Genomic DNA, 22529 nt, shown 5'->3' on the forward strand with positions numbered 1-22529 from the left:
TATTCATTTTTAATTTTTTTTTTTAGCATCTAAAGTATCCACAACATCAAAAAAATCCTTTTCCACGTAAACATGAAAATAAAGCTAATATATAATATGTATATGAAGTCTAGTGCTACATCACATATCAAAATAGTGAATCAAGTCCTGAATCTTCAGTGTTGACTCAATATCAACTCTCAAGAGTCAAAATATCAACAAAAAATATAATAAATGTATATCATTAGTCATCCACATGTCATAAAGTAATCAGTGACTGAGGTCCTCTGCCCCTTTTACGGGAATAGGGAAGGGCTTTTCCTTTTCCTTTGCCTTTTCCTATGCCCTGTTGTCTTTGGCATCCTCTTTATCATGCAGTCATTTAATGACCCTCTAGATGATTTCTGGAGTTACTTTTTGGCAAATTTCTATATTTTTCCCTGAAATTTTCCCTAGATGGAATTTTATCTGTTGACACCACCTGACATATGCTTGCCACACAACTTGCAAGACAAATATTGTCTATTGAATTCCCCACTGTCAGGCATAGGATCAGGTTCACCATATTCCCACATAGGGTCCAAATTCCTCGACATTTTGTTTGAAACTTTGAACTTGAATTTGAACCTAGGGCACAAAAAAATAAAAACTGCCCATCACATAAGAAGCAGACACAAATGTAACTTTTGATTTTAAATTTTAAATGCATCTTCCCACTCACTTGAACACACTCAGATTCACTAAACAAGGGTTTGAATTTTTGTCATTTGATTCTTGAAAGTTGAAAGTTGAAGTTTTGATTCAATCTAGATTTTGAACAATGTTTTGATTCAAAATTCTAAGAAAAAATAAGATAAAAACAAACTAATAGAATTATAGAAAGATTTAAAAAGCCATTTGTGTAACAAAGGCTAAGAGAAATTAAAATACATACATGGCAGCAGCAAATTAGTATCTTGAATCTCTCAAGTTGAGCAGTGGACCAATCTCCAAATCCACACCACAAAACTAGCAAATATCCTCTTCTTGGCAATGGCAAACACCTCCTCTTTCCATAGGGACAAATGGCAGAAAGAAGAGTGAAAAGTGAGGGTTTTTTTGCCTTTCCCCCACTTATCAGTACCCTGGGCAGGCTCCGCGACTTTTTGGGTCGACACCTGATTAAATCACGACTTCTACGATTTAATCCTGACTTTTTCAACAGAGAAAAAGTCGCCAAAATTTGGCCGATTAAATCGGCCATCCCAAAAAATTGGAATTTGACGATTTAATCGGGACTTTTTGCCGACTTTTTATGGAGATATTTTCTTTCCATGAACTTCTGCAAGCTAGTTACTGCAGTGTTCCATGGGGACTCGCCCCCCCCAGGGGTCTAGTTTCCTAGCTCCCCCATGCTCCAGGGACTTGGGGACGAGAAGGGGTCGTTTCCCCATGCTCCCAAAAATCAGGGTACGCATGGGGACGTGCCACGGGGTCGTTTCCCTGTCCTGAGGATTCATTTCCGAAAAGGGGGATGAGGGGGGTCGAGGGGGGACGAGGGGGGACGAGAGGCACGATTTAAAAAAAAAATGGTTTAACTTCTTTTTTTTAATGTAAATAATTAAATAACTAAGGTTTAATTAATTTAATTAATTGTTAAACTTAGGGTTTTAAGTTTTATGTTTTAAGGTTTATTAGTTTTAAACCCTCACACCATTCGGCGTTCGCTCATCACTCCTCCCGTCCTTCGTCGAGCAACATCCAACAAGCAGTAGTCCACGTCCTGACTCCTCCGTCGAGCAGCAGTCCACGCCCTGACTTCTCCGTCGAGCAACAGTACACCAGCGAGCAGCGTTCCTCATCATCATTCCTCCAGTCCAACATCGTTCCTCCAGTGAGCAGCACTCCCCTCTGTCGAGCAGCAGACTGCAGTCCACCGTTCTGTCGCAGGCAGCACCTCTCCCCGTCGAGTAGCAGTCCACCATTGCTGTCCAGTGTCACTTGCAAGTTGCATCCCTGCCTGAACGCTCACTGCTACAGGTAAGTATCGAACTGTTTGTGAATTTTTTTCATTTTAATTTTTTTTTGTAATTCTGTAGTTGCGTTTCTTATTTTTTTTCATTTTTTTTTAAATTTACTGTATTTCTAAAAAAATTAGAAACTTCACTGTTTTTTAATTTTTCAATTTTTTTTCGTAAATTTTAATTTGTTTTTAATTTTTTAGGTTGCATTTTTTTTCATTTCTTGAATCTTTTTTTAGTTTCGAGTCTTGACTGTGTTTTAAAAAAAAAATGAAACTGTTTTTGTAAATTTTAATTTTTTAAAATTGTTTATAACTTTTGACTGTGTATTAATTTTAATTTTTTTCTTGTAAATTAAAAAAAAAATAAGTGTTCAAAACTTCAATGCGTGCGCTGTAGCTACTAGCTTGTGTAATGTTTTTTATTTTTATTTTTAGTTTTTTTTACAGGCAACTCACAATTTGAAAGAGTCAAACTTCTTCTGGGAACAGTGAGAACCAATGTTCCACGGGGACTTGGCCCCCCAACCCTAGGGGTCTAGTTTCCTAGCTCCCCCACGCTTAGGGGACTTGGGGATGAGAAGGGGTCATTTACCCACGCTCCCAAAAATCGGGTTACGCATGGGGACGTGCCAAGGGGCCGTTTCCCTGTCCTGAGGAGTCGTTTCTGAAAAAGGGGACGAGGGGGGTCGTGGAGGGCGAGAGGGGACGAGAGGCACGATTTAAAAAAAAATGGTTTAAAACTAAAATTTAAGGTAAATAATTAAATAACTAAGGTTTAATTAATTTAATTAATATTTAAACGTAGGGTTTTAAGTTTTATGTTTTAAAGTTTATTAGTTTTAAACCCTCACACCATTCGGCGTTTGCTCATCACTCCACCCGTCCTCCGTCGAGCAGCATCTGTCAAGCAACAGTCCACATCCTAACTCATCCGTCGAGCAGCATCCGTTGAGCAGCAGTCCACATCCTGATTCCTCTCGAGCAGCAGTCCACCAGTGAGCAGTGTTCCTCAGCATCGTTCCTCCAGTCCAGCATCGTTCCTCCAGTGAGCAGCACTCCCCTCTATCGAGCAGCAGACTACAGTCCATCGTTCCGTCGCAAGCAGCACCCCTCCCCTTCGAGCAACAATCCACCGTTGCTGTCTAGTGTCATTTGCGAGTTGCGTCCCTACTTGAACGCTGACTGCTGCAAGTAAGTACCAAAACTATTTGTAGATTTTTTCATTTTTTTTTTTTTTTTGTAATTCTATAGCTGCATTTCTTATTTTTTTTTTTCATTTTCTTAATTTTTTTTTTAAATTTATTGTATTTCTAAAAAAATTAGAAACTTCACTGTTTTTTAATTTTTCAATTTTTTTTTGTAAATTTTAATTTGTTTTTAATTTTTTAGGTTGCGTTTTTTTTCATTTTTTCCATTTCTTGAATCTTTTTTCAGTTTTGAGTCTTCACTGTGTATTCAAAAAAAAATTGAAACTGTTTTTGTAAATTTTAATTTTTTTAAAATTGTTTATAACTTTTGACTGTGTATTAATTTTAATTTTATTTTTGTAAAAAAAAAAAAAATCAGTGTTCAAAACTTCAATGTGTGTGCTGTAGCTACTAGCTTGTGTAATGTTTTTAATTTTTTTTTTTTTTTTTTTCCATTACAGTGTGCAACCTACAGGGTGCAACTTACATTTTGATTTGTCATTCAACTTATAAAGTTACAACTTACAACTTACAACTTACAACTATGAGTCAGAGTCAAACTTCTTCTGGGAACAGTGACAGTAGCTACAGTGGTAGTGAGCCACAAGATGCATAAGAAGAAGTTGAAAGCGGTCACAAGGGGGCACGATACCAGAATAGGCATGGTGTGGATTTTGGAGGCCCACCAAGAGAGCTGGAAAAATTTACAAAGGGGACATTTAATCCTCTAAAACCACTTCTAATCTATGCAACTAGACTACCGAAAAAGAATCCAAAAGTTGGTGGTGGCTCACATGATTGGGTCTGCAATATTTGTGGGCATCACTTTGTTGGCAGCTATACCAGGGTGAAGCAACACATTTTGGCTATTATAAGTAAAGAAGTCAATATGTGTCTCTCAAAGAACCTGAATTCAGCTCAAAGAGAGCAACTTTGGAGACTAGAAATGGCAACCACTGGAAAAGGATTGTTCTAGTAGACATGTTGATCCATCCACAAATATTTCTCCATCCAGTGCTTCACCAAAAAAAACAAAGGTTTCTACTAGTGCATCTCGTTCTTGTGCAATGGGTGGTACAATGTCTGGGATGTACAACTAGATCGAGATGACACAAATGATGCAATTGGAAAATTTCTTTTTGCCAATGGAATTCCCTTCCATGTTGTTTGTTCTCCTTATTACAAGGAAATGGTCCAAGCAATTGCAAAAATAAGGCCTTCATATGTACCACCCGAAGAACATAAACTACGAACAACAATTTTAGATAGTCAAGTGTCCATAATTAATGTGCAGAAAGAGAGAATGAGACAACATGGTTGAGGTTTGGTTGCTCTATTGTTATGGATGGATGGACTGACATCTGAAAATGCCCACTAATCAACATCATAGTGACATCTTCAAAAGGTCCATTCTTTCTTAAAGTTGTTGACTGTTCCGGAAAGCGCAAGGATGCATCTTTCCAATTTGAGCTTCTTCGACAAGCTATAGAGGATGTTGGGCCTGATAGTGTGGTGCAGGTTGTGACAGATGCAATAACAGTTTGTAGATTAGCTGGGTTATTGATTCAAAACAAGTATCAACATATTTTTTGGACTCCTTGTTGTGTGCATGCACTCAATAATGCACTAAAGGACATTGGCAAGATTCAGTGGATATCAGACTTTGTTGGGTCCCTATAATACTAGTGATTACCCCATTACTATTGTAGTTATACCCCTTATTAATATTGTTGTGCCCCTATTGCCCCCATATTGTTATTACTGTGCCCCATAAAATCCCTCTATTGTTATTTTTGTGGCTTTATATTATTATTGTTAGGTCGGCTGGATTATATTGTGACTCCTTAGACTCCTATATATAGAAAGGAGGTTTTGTCATTTGAATCATCCAAGAATTGTTCATTTATGTAATGTAAAGAAGGTTGCCCCCTCGAAGAGGCTGAATTCTAAGGTGTTGATATATCTTTTCTTGAGCTGGTTTCATAACAGACTTGGTGTCAGCGGCAAGAGATGTGCAGATGTTTATCTGCAACCACCACACCTCCTTGGCTATGTACAGGGCTCACACGAGGAAGAAATTCCTCAAGCCCACTGATACTAGATATGCTAGCTATTTTCTCTTATTGGATAGGATGATAGAGGTACAAACACTTCTACAATCCTTGGTTGTGAGTTTAAAGTGGGGAAGGTGGTCAGAATCAAAGACAGACCCTAGGAAGAAGGTTAGGCTTCAGGTGTTGGACAATGATTGGTGGGCATATTGTTCTTATTTGGTGTCATTCTTGGGTCCTATTATGGAGGTCATTCATTACACTGATTCAGATGCTCCTAGTCTTGGAGAAATCTATGAGACCTTTGATAGCATGTTGGGTTGTGTGAAGATAGCCATTCAACAGAGGGAGCCCTCATTAGAGTTCTATACTTCCCAGATTTGACCCATCATTCAGCGTAGGTGGGATCACATGAACACACCTTTGCACATGGTAGCATATGCATTAAACCTAAAATGGTATGTTGAGAGACCTGGGAGGGTGCCTCCTATTGATGATCTAGAGGTAAAGAATGGCTTTCTAGATGCAATTGCAAAGATGTACAGTGAGGAGGGGTCAAGATTTCGAAGACAGTTTGTTCAGTTTGCATCTCTTAGTGGCCCCTTCAACACACGTGGTGCTCGGGCAGATCGCATAGATCTAACCCAAGATGACCCGATTGGTTGGTGGAGGATGCATGGGGATGGTGCTCTAGAGCTCAAAGATCCAGCTATGCGTTTGTTGTTTCAGATTGCTAGTTCCTCTGCAGCAGAGAGGAATTGGTCCACATATAGCTTCATCCACTCTCTCAAGAGGAACAAGATTACCTCTAAAAGAGCGGAGAAGTTAGTTGTTGTGCACAGTGCCCTACGTCTTGAGCATAGGAAGACACCTGAGTATTTGAAGGGACCAGCAACATGATGGGATGTTGATCCAGAGGATGATGCACAGGTAGATATGGAGGAGAGACTTAATGAGAGACAGATGGGGTTGGTTGGTGTGCCACTTAGCATGTTTGAGAATGCTAGTGATTCAGATTCAGATGGTGAGATGGTTGATCCTGATTTATTCATGCAACAGCTGGATGCAAAGATTAGTGGGGCATTACCTTGAGGCTTGAGCAAAATTATGCTCGTTTATCTTTTGATATGTTGATGATCTTATGTTATTCTGACTCTATAAAATTTTGACTCTTGATGTATTAGACTTGACTTTTATAATTTTATGTCAATATTCACTGTTCAGTATTCAATGTTCATAGTCGGAAGTGGAACATCAATATGGTTTAAAGTTTAAAATTTAATCATAATGTATGATGTATGACTATAAATTAGAATTTTAAATTTTTATGATATTAGATAATGATATTCATATCAATGATCATGCTTTGCAGCTTTTCAATTCAAACCCAATTGTCATAATGGACTCAATTAATAAATTATATTTTATATTTATAAGTTTTTAAGACCCTGACACCCCCCCACGTTTCCTAAAAATTGGTGGGGAGCTTTCGCATAGGTTGCTCCCGCGTATCCTCGCTCCCTCGCCCCCTCGTACTGGAACATTGGTGAGAACAGTGATAGTAGCTATAGTGGTAGTGAGCCACAAGATGCACAAGAAGAAGTTGAAAGCGGTCACAAGGGGGCAAGATACCAAAATAGGCATGGTGTAGATTCTGGAGGCCCACCAAGAGAGTTGGAAAAATTTGCAAAGGGAACATTTAATCCTCTAAAATCACTTCTAATCTACGCAACTAGACTGCCGAAAAAGAATCCAAAAGTTGGTGGTGGCTCACGTGATTGGGTCTGCAATATTTGTGGGCATCACTTTGTTGGCAGCTATACCAGGGTGAAGCAACACATTTTGGCTATTATAGGTAAAGGAGTCAATATGTGTCCCTCAAAGAACTTGAATTTAGCTCAAAGAGAGCAACTTTAGAGGCTAGAAAGGGCAGCCACTGGAAAATGATTGTTTTCTAGTAGACATGTTGATCCATCCATAAATATTCCTCCATCCAGTGTTTCATCAAGAAAGACAAAGGTTTCTACTAGTGCATCTCATTCTTGTGCAATGGGTGGTACAGTGTTTGGGATGTACAACACTCTAGATCGAGATGACACAGATGATGCAATTGGAAAATTTCTTTTTGCTAATAGAATTCCCTTCCATGTTGTTCGTTCTCCTTATTACAAGGAAATGGTCCAAGCAATTGCAAAAATAGGGCCTTCATATGTACCACCCAGAGAACATAAACTACGAACAACAATTCTAGATAGACAAGTGTCCAAAATTAATGTGCAGAAAGAGAGAATGAGACAAACATGGTTGAGATTTGGTTGCTCTATTATTATGGATGGATGGAATGACATCCAAAAACGTCCATTAATCAACATCATAGTGACATCTTCAGAAGGTCCATTCTTTCTTAAAGCTGTTCACTGTTCTAGAAAGTGCAAGGATGCATCTTTCCAATTTGAGTTTTTTCAAGAACGTATAGAAGATGTTAGGCCTGATAGTGTGGTGCAGGTTGTGACAAATGCAGCAGTAGTTTGTAGATCAGCTGGGTTATTGATTCAAAATAGGTATCAACATATTTTTTGGACTTCTTGTTGTGTGCATGCACTCAATAATGCACTTAAGGACATTGGCAAAATTCAGTGGATATCAGACTTGGTGTCAGCGGCAAGAGATGTGCAGATGTTTATCTGCAACCACCACACCTCCTTGGCTATGTACAAGGCTCACAGAAGGAAGGAATTCCTCAAGCCCACTGATACTAGATATGCTAGCTATTTTCTCTTATTGGAGAGGATGATAGAGGTACAAGCACCTCTACAATCCTTGATTGTGAGTTCAGAGTGGGGAAGGTGGTTAGAATCGAAGACAAACACTGGGAAAAAAGTCAGGCTTCAGGTGTTGGACAATGATTGGCGGGCAGATTGTTCTTATTTGGTGTCATTCTTGGGCCCTATTGTGGAGGTAATTCGTTACACTGATTCAGATGCTCCTAGTCTTGGAGAAATCTATGAGACCTTTGATAGCATGTTGGGTCGTGTGAAGGTAGCCATTCAACAAAGGGAGCCCTAATTAGAGTTCTATACTTCCCAGATTCGACCCATCATTCAACGTAGGTGGGATCACATGAACACACCTTTGCACATGGCAGCATATGCAATAAACCCAAAATGGTATGTTGAGAGACCTAGGAGGGTGCCTCCTATTGATGATCTAGAGGTAAAGAATGGCTTCCTAGATGCAACTGCAAAGATGTACAGTGAGGAGGAGGGGTCAAGATTTTGAAGAAAGTTTGTTCAGTTTGTATCTCTTAGTGGCCCCTTCAACACACGTGGTGCTTGGGCAGATTGCATGGATTCAACCCAAGATGCCCTGATTGGTTGGTGGAGGATGCATGGGGATGGTGCTCTAGAGCTCAAAGATCTAGCTATGCGTTTGTTGTCTCAGATTGCTAGTTCCTCTGCAGCAGAGAGGAATTGGTCCACATATAGCTTCATCCACTCTATCAAGAGGAACAAACTTACCTCTAAAAGAGCGGAGAAGTTAGTTGCTATGCACAGTGCCCTAAGTCTTGAGCATAGGAAGACACCTGAGTATTTGAAGGGACTAGCAACACGATGGGATGTTGATCCAGAGGATGATGCACAGGTAGATATGGAGGAGAGACTTGATGAGAGACAGATGGGGTTGGTTGGCGTGCCACTTAGCATGTTTGAGAATGCTAGTGATTCAGATTCAGATGGTGATATGGTTGATCCTGATTTATTCATGCAACAGTTGAATGCAGAGACTAGTGGGGCATTACCTTGAGGCTTGAGCAAAATTATGCTCATTTATCTTTTGATATGTTGATGTTATTATGTTATTTCGAATCTATAAAATTTTGACTCTTGATGTATCAGACTTGACTTTAATCTTTTATAATTCTATAAAATTTTGACTCTTGATGTATGATGTATCAGACTTGACTTTTATAATTTTATGTCAATATTCACGGTTCAGTATTCAATGTTCATAGTAGGAAGTGGAACATCAATATGCTTTAAAGTTTAAAGTTTAATAATAATGTATGATGTATGATTATAAATTAGAATTTTAAATTTATATGATATTAGATAATAATATTCATATCAATGATCATGCTTTGCAGCTTTTCAATTCAAACCCAATTGTAATAGTGGACTCAATTAATAAATTATATTTTATATTTATAAGTTTTTAAAACCCTGACGCCCCCCTCACGTTTCCTAAAAATTGGTGGGGAGCTTTTGCATAGGCCGCTCCCGCGTATCCTCGCTCCCTCGCCCCCTAGTCCTGGAACCTTGGTGGAACATTGAGTTATTGAACTTAAAATTTTCACACAGCCAGCTTTAATTTTGATCGTGTCCACAGCTACACGGACACAAATTATGAATGCCCTATAATGTTAGCGATAGCATTTTACCTTAGGAGAACGTATTATACTACAACCATGCACTTGCATTATTCTAATGGCTGTATCAATGTACCATGCACTTGTATCATTCCTGCAGATTATCTAGCAACCATGCACTTACCAGGAGAGCATAGTTCAAGCTTTAGCTAGCGGTCATCATTTCTATTGATCACCAATATTTAAAAATTCTTAGCAATGGTCATTCTTAGAATAAGAAATGATACTATTCACAGAATAAAAAATTGTGATATCTTTTTAGCCCCACCAATCACTGAACAAATGAACAAGGGTATGCTGTGGAAAATGAAATCTCGGTACTATACATGCAATCTCTTTCCATTGACATGGAAGCTCAACAAATTAGTAACTTTGAATATTTTCTTTCTAGTATTAGACATAAAATAATGTAAGTTAGTTACCGAAATTTTTCACACAACCTGCTTCAATTTTGATAGACAGAAATGTGTTCATCAATAAACCAACACAAAAATTATAAATGCTCTATAATGTTCGTGATGGTATTTTACTTCAGGAGAACAGAATATCCTGCAACCATGCACTTCTTTATTGCATATCAGATAACATGACAATTAGATGTTGAAGACAACTTCTGTAACCAAGCAATATGAAGGCAATGCAGTGAGCTATACATTATATCAGACACATCATTTGTTTATTCATTATAACTGGACAGATGTGACCTCAGAGGTCATGTTTCATACAATGACTTCAATAATCAATGTTATAAGGATATGGCATTATCGTTGCTGGCTTAGTAATTGATTGATGATAGTGAATGAAGGAGCTATGTCTACAGGTACCTGTCAAATGTGAAAAGAGATATAGATCAATGAATTTCCTTGTATAAAGAAACACTACCCTTTGTATGTAAAAGCAGAAAATGAAAATTAGCTGAAGATTTCAATGACATTACAAAGATATACAAGATAATTCAGGTAATTAAATCACACATATCCATGTCTAAATTCAAAATATAATGATGACGAACCAAAAAGTTACAAAAACTACATTCCCTACAAAGTTACAAAGCTGTTTATGTAAGTTACACTTTATGTCCTTGTTACTGCAAATCTAGCTGGCCTGGTGCAAAGCCTCACTAGGTAACCTAGGTTTATTAGCAACAAGAGATTAGCCACCATTGTCACTTCAGTCGCTTCTCTCCAGCAATTTAGTGGTGAAATTAATCCCACAAGGGAAGCTTCCCTACAGAAGATCACTGTTATGCAACCAGCTCACAAAATAGAAGAAAAGATAGGTCAACGACTTCAAAATCAGCTTGTTCGAGGGGGCAACCTCCTTTACATTACACAAATGAACAATTCTTCGATGATTCAAATGAAAAAGCCTATTTGCTATATATAGGAGTCTAAGGGGTCACAATATAATCAAAGCCGACATAACAATAATAATATAAGAGCACAACAATAACAATAGTGGGCTTCTATGGGACGCAATAATAACAATATGGAGACAATAGGGGCACAACAATAACAATAAGGGCTACAATGCCAATAGTAATGGGGGAATCACTAGTATTATAGGGACCTAACATGCCCCTCCTTCAAAAAAGTGTTGTCCTCAATGCTTGAGTAGTTTTGGATGCTTTTGTATAAAATTCTCATCCTCCCATGTGGAATCTTCAACGGGTAAGTTCTTCCACTTGATGAGATACTCTAAAATTGATCGATTTCGTAGCTATCGAGTTCTTGTTTTTGTGACTACTTCAGGTTCCAATATGATTTTTCCTTCCTCGTCAAGTTCTGACAATATTGTTTGAATTGGGAGCTTGTCACTTATAACCTTCTTTAAGCATGAAACATGGAAAATAGGGTGCACTCGGAAAACTGTAGGAAGCTCCAATTTGTATGTCATAGTACCAATCTTTTGTAACACCTTGTATGAAACATAATACTTTGGTGATAATTTATTATCCTTCTTAGCTTGCTTGAAGGACATTTATTTATATGGTTGTAGCCATAGAAATGTCTAGTCACCTACATCAAAACTTCTTTCACTGCGATGTTGATCTGCTTGTTGTTTCATTCTATTCTGCGCCAAAGTGAGGTTATCCTTTAAGAGTTGGAGAACTTGTTGTTGATGCCTGATGTGATCTTCCACTGCTTGAACCTTAGAATTTTCTCTTGTTGATTTGGAGTAGCATCGGATGTGCCCTAGCCACGAAATTTGGTGGAGAGGTTGGGGGACATGAGATCTCCAATACCCAGAAAGGGTTTGGGCAGATTCTAAACAAATCAGAAGATATTAAAATAATTAATATTTTTAATGGAGTCCTTAAGTCTAAACTTCGGGAAAACAAAATATTAATGTGTATTAATATGAATCTCTGTTAGAATGGTCCAAAAGACATGGATCAAGCCAGATCTAATCTTAGTCGTTGATTAGGGACTTAATCTTGGCCGTTGATTTATCAACGAGAAAATTATAAGAGGAGGCTTAAGGGTCACTTGGAGGATTACTGAGGGAGACCAGTGAGTTCAATTTTTGGAGCGGAGTTTGTTGAGAAAATGAACCAGTGATCTGGAGAGCAGTTAGGAGGCAACAATTATGGAATAGAGAGACGAGAGATCAGCGCAGAAGAGGCAGATACAGAGGCAAAGGAAGCCACGCAGAGGCAACAGAGACTGCGCAGAGCCAGAAGGGCCTGCGTCATCCATGCAGAGGCTACAGGAGTGACGCAGAAGCCCAGAGAGGCTGCGCAGAGCCTTAGTAGGTTGACACAGAGGGTTTCAGGCTATAGCAGAGGTCAATAGGGCCTACGTTGGGTTTAGGAAAGTGCTGGAAGTTTGTCTATCTATGGATAAGCCAGTTTGGCACCTTGTTGTACAAAAAAATTGTTGAATAATAAAATCCTCCCTTGCTGCAACGGTTTTCCCACATTGGGTTTTTCCGGGGACATTAGTCCAAAATAACTGTGTCAATGTGTGCATATTTTTTTTCCTTTCTGTATTACGATGTGATATCTACAACAGTATTTATTTTAATGTTTGTTGAAGTAATTTCATGAATAACTTATGACGAAATAAGTAGGAAAAGTAAATCAGTTGCTGCAGTGATAGAACTTTCACATGGTATCAGAGCAAATAATCAGAGACAGAAAGGGAAAATCAGTTATGGGTCGAGAACACAATGCAGAGGCATCCACCTCAGGGGACTCACGCAGATTTTCAGAAGATTGCACAAGAGAGAGAGATTTTGATTTCTCTGTGTTGGCTTCCAGGTTGGAAGAAGAAGTGGCGTGCATGACTAGTGTTGCGTCATCAGAAGTATGGTATATGGATAGTGGAGCCTCGTGGCATATGACGGGAATCAGCGAGTGTTTCTTAGAATATCGAGAAGAGAAGATGAACTTTCAGATCACCATGGGGAACAAGGAAAAGTGTACTCTAGTAGGAAAGGGTACCATAGTTTTTCAGACAGAATCAGAAGAGCGGTTCCATGCCACAAATGTGCTGCATGTGCCAAGATTGGGGATGAATTTACTTTCCGTGTCACAACTACAAGGCAAGGGATATGACGTCTACTTCATCAAGGAAAAGGTATACGTCAAACACCTGAGCTAGAAAAAGAAACTGCAGATCAGGATCAAAAGTAATCAGTTGTACAAATTACAACTAGAATCTCCAATGGCACTAATAGGTAGTCATGGGGACAAAGACTTGAACGAACTATGGCACAGAAGGATGGGTCACTTACACCATGAAGCCCTGAGAATTCTCAGGAGCATTGTAACAGGAGCTTCGGATCTGAGTACGGATCGAGATGATGTATGCAGGGGATGCGCTCTAGGAAAGTATGCCAAGGCGACATTTCCTAAGAGCAACCACAGGGCCAAGAGTGTACTAGGATTGATACACTCAGATATCTGAGAACCTATGTCCATCAAAGCTCTCAGCGGTGCCGAGTATTTCCTTCCTTTCATTGATGACCACTCGAGGAAAACTTGGATCTATTTTTTGAAAACCAAGGATGAGGTTTTCTGTCGATTCAAGGAGTTCAAGGCTCTAGTGGAGAATCTGACAGGTAAGAAAATAAAACTCTTGCACTCAGATAATGGTGGAGAATATGTCGATAAGGACTTCATTGATTTTTGCGCTAAGAAGGGCATTAGAAGAGAGTGGACAACTCCCTACAATCTGGAGCAGAATGGGGTGGCAAAAAGGAAAAACAAGACTATTGTAGAAGCAACTAGGGCCACACTGTATGATCAGGATATGCCAAAATTCCTGTGGGCAAAAACATGCAACACAGCTGTCTACGTTCAAAACAGGACTCCTCATCGGGAATTGGGCAAGATTACTCCAGAGAAAGTCTTCACTGGGAAGACCCCTGAAGTCAGTCATTTCAGGATATTTGGGAGTTTGGCATATTGTCGCATACCCGAAGAAAAGAGGAAGAAGCTGGATCAGACTGTAGAAAAGGGGTATCTGGCAGGATATAGCAAGAACGCTAAGGCATATAGGATCTATATTCCAGGGAGTAGGAAGGTAGTAGTACGACGAGATGTAAAGTTCATGGAGGATAGAGCTTTCAAAAGATCTTGTGAAATGCCTTCCAAGGAGTAGTCGAAAGAGGATACATTGGTCATGCCTCTCCAACCAACGGAAGTGAAGAATCCTTCCTCAGATCAGGAAGATTCTCAGGATGAGGAAGAGGAGCAAACAAAAGCACCTATTGGCAGAGGAAGAACCAGCAGGGAACTTCGTCAGATTCTGCGTGATGCAGAGAACTTCATCGAAGAGCCAAGGAACAGTAAAAGGGAGCGAAAACAACCAAACAGGTATCAGGCGTTAGTAGCTCAGGATGGAGAGCTTGCCAACTTCAAGGAGGCAGCTCAGCATCAGGTCTGGCTAGATGCGATGGTGGAGTATAACTCCATAATGGTAAACGATGTCTGGGAGGTGGTGTCAAGGCCTCAAGACAGATCTGTGGTAGGTTCAAGATGGATCTACAAGATCAAATATGCTGCGGATGGTAGTATTGAAAAATACAAGGCTAGGTTTGTGGCTAAGGGGTATGCTCAAAAGGAAGGAATTGACTATGAGGAAACCTTCACCCCGGTAGGTAGGTATACATCTATTAGGACCGTGATATCTCTTGTAGCCTAGATGGGATGGGAGATCCATTAGATGGATGTCAAGATGACATTTCTGAACGAGGTAATAGAAGAAGAAATATACATTAAACAACCAGAGGGCTTTGAAACTCATGAGAAGAAGTCTCATGTATGCAGACTGAAGAAAGCCTTGTATGGGCTGAAGCAGGCCCCAAGAGCGCGGTATGGTTGAATAGATAGCTACTTGCAGAAGATGGGGTTTGTTAAGAGTGACGCGGATTTGAATCTCTACTATCTGGTCGTAGAGAGCGAGCCACTTATCTTAGTATTATATGTGGATGATCTCTTCCTGACAAGATCATCCAGACTCATTGAAGACCGCAAGAAGAATCTAGCCACAGAGTTCAATATGAAGGATCTGGGACGAATGCACTATTTTCTAGGGTTGGAAGTTTGGCAGTAGAAAGGAGAAATCTTCCTTGGGCAAGGAAGGCATGCTACAAAAATTCTGAAAAGGTTCGGTATGGGAGACTGTAGAACTATGGCTACGTCAATGATCACCAACTGGAAGAAGATTGATGCATCAAAAGACAAGGATGTCAATCCCACCCTATACCGACAACTCATAGGGTCCCTGATGTATCTAGTCAATACTAGGCCAGATATTTGCTACATTGTCAACACCCTCAGTTAGTTCATGGTGGAACCAAAGAGGGCTCACTGGGGAGCAGCCAAGCACGTTCTCAGGTATTTATAGGGCACAGTTGATTATGGGCTCTTGTACAACAAGGGGAAGGATATCAGGTTGAGTGGATTTACTGATGTAGATTGGGCAGGAAGTTCAGTGGATCAGAAAAGTACCTCTGGGTACAGTTTCAACATTGGATCAGGAATAACCTCCTGGTGTAGTAGAAAACAAAAGTTCGTGGCTCTGAGCTCGTTTGAGGAAGAATATATGGCAGCAAGCACAACTTCGTGTGAGGCCATATGGCTTAGAAAATTGCTGGTAAACCTATTCAGAAGAAATATGGAGGCGACCAGGATCATGTGTGATAATCAAAGTTGCATCAAACTCTTTGAGAATCTAGTATTTCATGATATATCAAAGCATATTGATATCCTAAGTCACCTGACACGGGGATTCGGGATTCGTAGGATTCGGGATTCGTGGTGTCGGATTCGGACACGTTGACCCCCTGGAACAGGACACGTAGGATTCGTTATATATTATTTTATTAAATATATATATATATATATATTAAAAATTAGATATTTCTTACACAAATTTTAATTAGTGATACAGATTTATTGATTTCAAATATAGATCTTCATCTATAGCTAGTAGCATGCATAGTACATACAAAATTCAAATACATGTCAATCTATTATCTATTTCTTATGCTTGGCCCTCTTGCCACCACGAGAAATGTCTAATTTTTTAGTCTTGTTGGAAAATCAGGATCTTTGTCATTAATATCACCCTCTAAGCATTAATATCCAGAGGTATCTTTGTCATTACCTCTATATTTGTATAGGGATCTTTGTCATTGATATCACCCTTTAAGCATTAACATAAGATAGAACAAGCATAACATGTCAAGTCAAGATTTTGTTTGAGTGATGCGTACATTTTTAGGAGGGTCACGATACAGGAGTTCGACAACCAATGTCACTAACATCAAGGTACATACAGGTATTGGTGCTCTTGATTAAATACGAGTTCCATACCCTAATACATGACAAAATTCAATGGAAACATTGCAATCCCCCAATCCTAAAATCCTGAAAAACTGATAAGTCTGCTAGATTTTAATGAATTCTAAAATTCTACTTTCTCCATATGAAATCCAATGAGGCCGGAACCACTCTCAAACAGCGTGAGTCATTTCATGGTAATGTTAAAAATTTAAGTAAAAGGATGAAAATGAAGATTAAGGAGAATGTCACTTTTACTTTAAGAATTTAACATTACCATGAATAACATATCAATACTAGGGCCTAGACTTGATCATTAAGCTACCAAAACGCTTACCAAATGAAAATATGCGTGGTTGTAATGACCAAATGCGGCCTTTTCATACCCATGCAGGTCACTTTTGCCGCCTAACGAGTCCTGGAAAACAGGACATGCTGCCAAAATCGTGACACACAGTCGGATTCGACATGTCAAAATAAGACACGACGTGTCATGGTTTTTGGACACAAATCTCGAGAGAATCGTGTCAGACACGATGGATTCGGGATTCGTGGGGCCTATACGACGAATCCGGTTATCTAGTTGATATTCGGTGTCACTTTGTCAGAGCTTGTGTCCAACGTGGAGCTATTGTTGAAGTTTCTAAGTTTACTTACTTAGAATCCCTCCATGCACTTATCTGATTTATTCCTACCTACATTTTATTTTTCTTAACAAGTTATTTACAATGTAAATACTGAAAATAAACACTAGTGCATGCTCAACATATTACAGATCAACAACTAAAAGAAACAGAAACAAACACACCATATGACACCATTATTTTTGGACCAATGTCCCTAGAAAAACCCAATGCGGGAAAACTGGTGCAGTTATCTGAGGGTTTTCTTATTAAGCAATTTCAAAGTACAATCTGGATGCCAAATCCGGCTTACTAAATAGAGAATTTCCTTGGCAGTAGTACCTCTCAGTCTGAGACAAATAACCTGATTGAAACCTTGGATAAACCTTCCGGCAACTCCTCAGCTCCAGTCTACCCCAAAAACCCTAACATTTGCCTTTCTGGACTGCGTCAGCCTCTCTTTGCCCAGCGCTGGCCCTACGTCACTATAAATGGGCTTGCGTCAGCCTTCTGGCCCTCTGTGTCAGCAATGCTAGCCTCTTTGAAGCATTGCACAGCTCACGACTACCTCTGCGTGAGCCCTGACTGCTACTGCATCACTCTCTCTGACTCTTGCGCTACTCTCCCGGCACTATCTCTGCCTCTCTATCTCTCTGTACTCAATGCCCCTCAGCTGCAACTCCGATCACTGATTCTATCTCTCTTAGCAAACCCCGCTCTAGAGAATAGAATGACTGATCATCTGGTGTCTTCTCCAAGTGACCCTCAAGCCTCCTCTTATACTTTTCTTGTTGACATATCAACGACCGAGATTAAGTCCCTAATCAATGGCTAAGATTAGATCTGGCTTGATCCATGTCTTTTGGACCATTCTAACACAGTTTCATATTAATCCACATTAATATTTTATTTTCCCTAAGTTTAGACTTAGGGACTCCATTAAAAATATTAATTATTTTAATATCTCCTGAACTGTTTAGAATCTGCCCAAACCCCTTCTGGGCATTGGAGATCTCATTTGCCCCAGCCTCTCCACCAAATTTCATGGCTAGAGCACATCCGATGCTACCCCAAATCAACACTCCCTCTTAGCGAGGACTATGCTCTAGCAATACTCCTCACTGAGTATTACTCTGATCATCCGGCATCGGTCCCTGTGCTGATGCTAGGCCTGCTGCCCACCATCCTCTGCACTGCTGTATCCTGTACTGCTGCCCATGGTTTTGCCACTGCCACTGCTGCATCTGTACGACAACTCCCTTTGCATCCATGCTGCTGCTAGTCCTTTCTCCCAGCACTGCATCCACACTGCACCTCCTCTCATCATGTTGCATCGTGCTGCCCACTGCTGCACTGCAACTCAGTTACTGAGAAGTAAGTAACTGATCTCCCAAACTGACCTCGTTGGGCTAGAGACACCCACTGATGTTGAAACTCCCTCTGCCGCTGACAAGTGCTCCCTCTCTGACCTCTGCACTGCTGCAACAACTCCCTGCATCTCGCATCGTTGCACACCTCTCTGTGCCATCTTGCACCGGTGCAACATTCCTGTGCCTCTCGCATTGCTGCAGCCTGCAAGCCTTGCACTGTCTCGGGACTTCTGCACTGTAGCTCTCTCTACAGCTCCATCCGCATCCATCTCTACCCGACTTTGCCAGTCCTGCTACTCCTCTTCAGGGCTCTCGTAGCAAGGTCTAATCTAAGAGGCTGGGTACCTCGAGGATCCTGCCCCTCATCAGCTGTACTCCGCCTGACTACAGTTCGATGTCTCCCCACTTCTGCTCAAGTGGTGCATGTGTACTCATGGCACAGTCATCGTCTGTCAAAACTTCCTTCTCTGCCCTTGCTGGCGCTGCCTTAGTCTCGGAAGACTCTTCCTTACTCTTCTTTCTCGGACACTGGGTTGCATAATGACCCAGTTCCCCACAGTGGAAGCACTTGATCTTGGAGAGATCTTTCTTCTTCCGCTTTTCCTGCTTTCCCTCAAATGCTAGGGCAACATTTTCCTCCTCCTGCTTGACTTTGGTCCCCTTGTTGCTGCTACCCGTCTTCGACTGCCGTCTAATCTCTTCCTGGCGAAGAGCTATCCACATCTCGTCCCAAGATGGGAGAGTCCCTCTGCCCAATATACTCTGGACAAATACCTCCCAGTCTTCTGAGACAACATTCAGGGCTGTCCTCACTATCAGCTCCTGATCCAGTGTCGCCTTTGTAGCAGTCAACTGATCTCGGATCTCATTCAGTCCTTCGAAGAAGATGCCAATCGGTTCTCCCTTCTTCATCTGATACAAACTCAACTGACTCTCAAGCAACATTCTTCTCTGCACAGAAGTATGCTAGTACAACTTCTTGAGAGCCTCCCACATCTCAAATGTCGTTTCCTTCTCGGCTATGTGTGGTACTACATGATCCTTGACCCTGTTAAGGATAATGCTCTTGGCCCTCGCCATTGCCTCCTTGTACTTGTCATTATCATTGGGATCCACTGGGATAGCTATTACTTTCAAGGCGAAGTTCTTGACACGATTCCTGTCAAGTACGGATAAGATTTTGGCCTTCCAGACTGCGAAGTTCGACGCTTCGTCCAGTCTATCCTGGTCTCTTACTCCGTGTAGTGCCATGATGCTCCTCTACTTCCCTCTTGGAAGTTCTCTGTTCGACTCCTCTGAGTCTCTACTTCCCATCTGGAAGTTCTCTTCTGGACTCCCTCTGAGTCCTGATTTCCCTCTTGGAAATCCTTCTGCTGCTGTCGAGATGCTCCCTACTTTGATCGTCTTGTGCAACCGCACCACTGATCCGGATTCCTCGACTAGAAACCCTTGGTAGCAACTCCTCTGGCCTTGCTCTGTCAGGTACTGTTCTGACTACAGTACCTCACTAGCTCCACTCTGCAATATTCCCACAGCCTTCTAAACCCCAACAACCTAAAGGTGAGAGCTCCTAGGCTCTGCATAATCCCGGCACCAGCAATCCAGCCTCCTCAGCCAACTGCGTCAGCGTTCCCAGCTACTGCATGGCTTTACGTGGGTCTCCCTTTGCTTCCTTAGCTTCTGCGCTGCCTCTTCTCGGCTCACCCTTGATGATGCAGGCATTGCGTCACCCTTCCCTTGTTGCTGCTCTGCTAAAAACAACTTCTGTCACCTCGAGACAACTATTTTCTGCTGCTATTGCTTCGCTTGGTTGATGTCCTTAGTCCTCCTGTGATCTACAATCATGCTCTAATACCATGTTGAAGTTTCTAAGTTTACTTAGTTAGAATCCCTCCATGCACTTTATCTGATTTATTCCTACCTACTTGTTATTTTTCTTAACAAGTTACTTACAATGTAAAAACTGAAAATAAACACTAGTGCATGCTCAACATATTACAGATCAACAACTAAAAGAAACAGAAACAAACATACCATATGACACCATTAATTTTGGACCAATGTCCTCAGAAAAACCCAAGGCGGGAAAACCGGTGTAGCTATCTGAGGGTTTTCTTATTAAGCAATTTCAGAGTATAATCTAAGTCCCAAATCCAGCTTAACCAACAGAGAATTTCCTTGGTAGTAGTACCTCTAAGTCTGAAACAAATGTCTCGTTTGAAACCCCGGATAAACCTTCCGACAACTCCTCAGCTCCAATCTGCCCCAGAAACCCTAGCGTCTGCCTTTCTGGACTGCGTCAACCTCTCTCTATCCAACGCTGGCCCTACGTCACGCTGAATGGGCCTGTGTCAGCCTTCTGGCCCTCTGTGTCAGCGACGCTGGCCTCTCTGAAGCACTGCGCAGCTCCCGGCTACCTCTGTGTGGCCCTGGCTGCTACTGCGTCACTTTTTCTTGGCTCCTGCGCTGCTCTCCCGGCACTATCTCTGCCTCTCTGTCTCTCTGTACTCAATGCCCCTCAGCTGCAACTGCGATCACTGATTCTATCTCTCTTAGCAAACCCCGCTCTAGCGAATAGAATGACAGATCATCTGGTGTCTTCTCCAAGTGACCCTCAAGCCTCCTCTTATACTTTTCCTGTTGACATATCAACGGTCGAGATTAAGTCCCTAATCAACGACTAAGATTAGATCTGGCTTGATCCATGTCTTTTGGACCATTCTAACACAGTTTCATATTAATCCACATTAATATTTTATTTTCCCCAAGTTTAAACTTAGGGACTCCATTAAAAATATTAATTATTTTAATGTCTCCTGAACTGTTTAGAATCTGCCCAAACCCTTTCTGGGTATTGGAGATCTCATGTGCCCCAAGCTCTCCACCAAATTTCGTGGCTAGAGCACATCCGATGCTACCCCAAATCAACAGTTGTACAGTTGAGCTACACTCCTACAGGGGAACAAGTGGCAGATATCCTTACCAAGGCCCTTGGAAAGTCAAAATTTGACTACATCAGGGAAAAGATGGGGATGGTAAAGAACCCCTTTCAGAAGTAGTGTATTAGCAACACGAATGCAGAGGGAGTTGCAGTGCAGATGCAGTGTTGGGAGAAAGGACCAACAACACAGATGTAGAGGAAGGTGCAATGCGGATGTAGTGCTGGGAGAAAGGACCAACAACAGCATAGATGCAGAGGGAGCTGGAATGCAATAATGGTAGTGGCAGAACCATGGGCAGTAGTATAGGATGCAACAGTGCAGAGGATGTTGGGCAGGGAGGCCTAGCATCAGCATAGGTACTGATGCCGAATGATCAGAGTAATACTCAATGAGGAGTATTGCTAGAGCACAGTCCTTGCTAAGAGGAGTGCTGATTTGGGGTAACATCGGATGTGCCCTAGCCACGAAATTTGGTGGAGAGGTTGGGGCACATGAGATCTCCAATACCCAGAAAGGGTTTGGGCAAATTCTAAACAGATCATGAGATATTAAAATAATTAATATTTTTAATGGAGTCCCTAAGTCTAAACTTAGGGAAAATAAAATATTAATGTGTATTAATATGAATCTGTGTTAGAATGGTCCAAAAGACACGGATCAAGCCAGATCTAATCTTAGCCGTTGATTAGGGACTTAAACTCGACCGTTGATTTATCAACGAGAAAAGTATAAGAGGAAGCTTGAGGGTCACTCAGAGGATATACTGAGGGAGACCAGTCAATTCAATTTCTAGAGCGGAGTTTGTTGAGAAATTGAACCAGTGGTCTGGAGAGCAGTCAGGAGGCAACAAGTATGGAACAGAGAGATGGGAGATTAGCGCAGAAGAGGCAGATGCAAAGCCAGAGGAAGCCACACAGAGGCAGCAGAGATTGCGCAAAGCTAGAAGGGCCTGTGTCATCCATGCAGAGGCTGTAGGAGTGACGTAGAAGCCCAAGGAGGCTGCGCAGAGCCTCAGTAGGCTGACGCAAAGGGTTTCAGGCTGACACAGAGGGTTTCAGGCTATAGTAGAGGTCAATAGGGCCTACGCTGGGTTTAGGAAAGTGTTAGAAGTTTGTCTATCCGTGGGTAAGCCAGTTTGGGACCCTATTGTACAAGA

General features: G+C 41.1%; 2 protein-coding genes across 2 annotated transcripts in view; one reads left to right on the forward strand and one right to left on the reverse strand.

The window, feature by feature from the left end:
* Positions 1–7268: 7268 nt before the first annotated feature.
* Positions 7269–8285, forward strand: LOC149244111 (uncharacterized). The gene has a single exon (XM_089371426.1). The coding sequence runs from the start codon at positions 7269–7271 to the stop codon at positions 8283–8285; it is 1017 nt and encodes a 338-aa protein (XP_089227552.1).
* Positions 8286–10190: 1905 nt separating this feature from the next.
* NUDT3 (nudix hydrolase homolog 3) overlaps positions 10191–22529 on the reverse strand; it is a 587520-nt gene continuing 575181 nt past the window's right edge. Inside the window, exon 21 of the mRNA XM_089374741.1 lies at positions 10191–10469. Within this exon, the coding sequence (XP_089230867.1) occupies positions 10407–10469 (63 nt within the window). The 3' untranslated portion in view covers positions 10191–10406. The remainder of the gene's footprint in view (positions 10470–22529) is intronic.

This window comes from Pinus tabuliformis, chromosome 8 (genome assembly GCF_031772625.1).
Source record: "Pinus tabuliformis cultivar Carrire ecotype Pingquan chromosome 8, CPIR1, whole genome shotgun sequence".
In the NCBI taxonomy this organism is placed as follows: Eukaryota; Viridiplantae; Streptophyta; class Pinopsida; order Pinales; family Pinaceae; genus Pinus; species Pinus tabuliformis.

Bases quoted from the DNA above. Each gene is read 5' to 3' on its own strand.
- LOC149244111 (XM_089371426.1), top strand. From the start codon at position 7,269: ATGGGTGGTACAGTGTTTGGGATGTACAACACTCTAGATCGAGATGAC.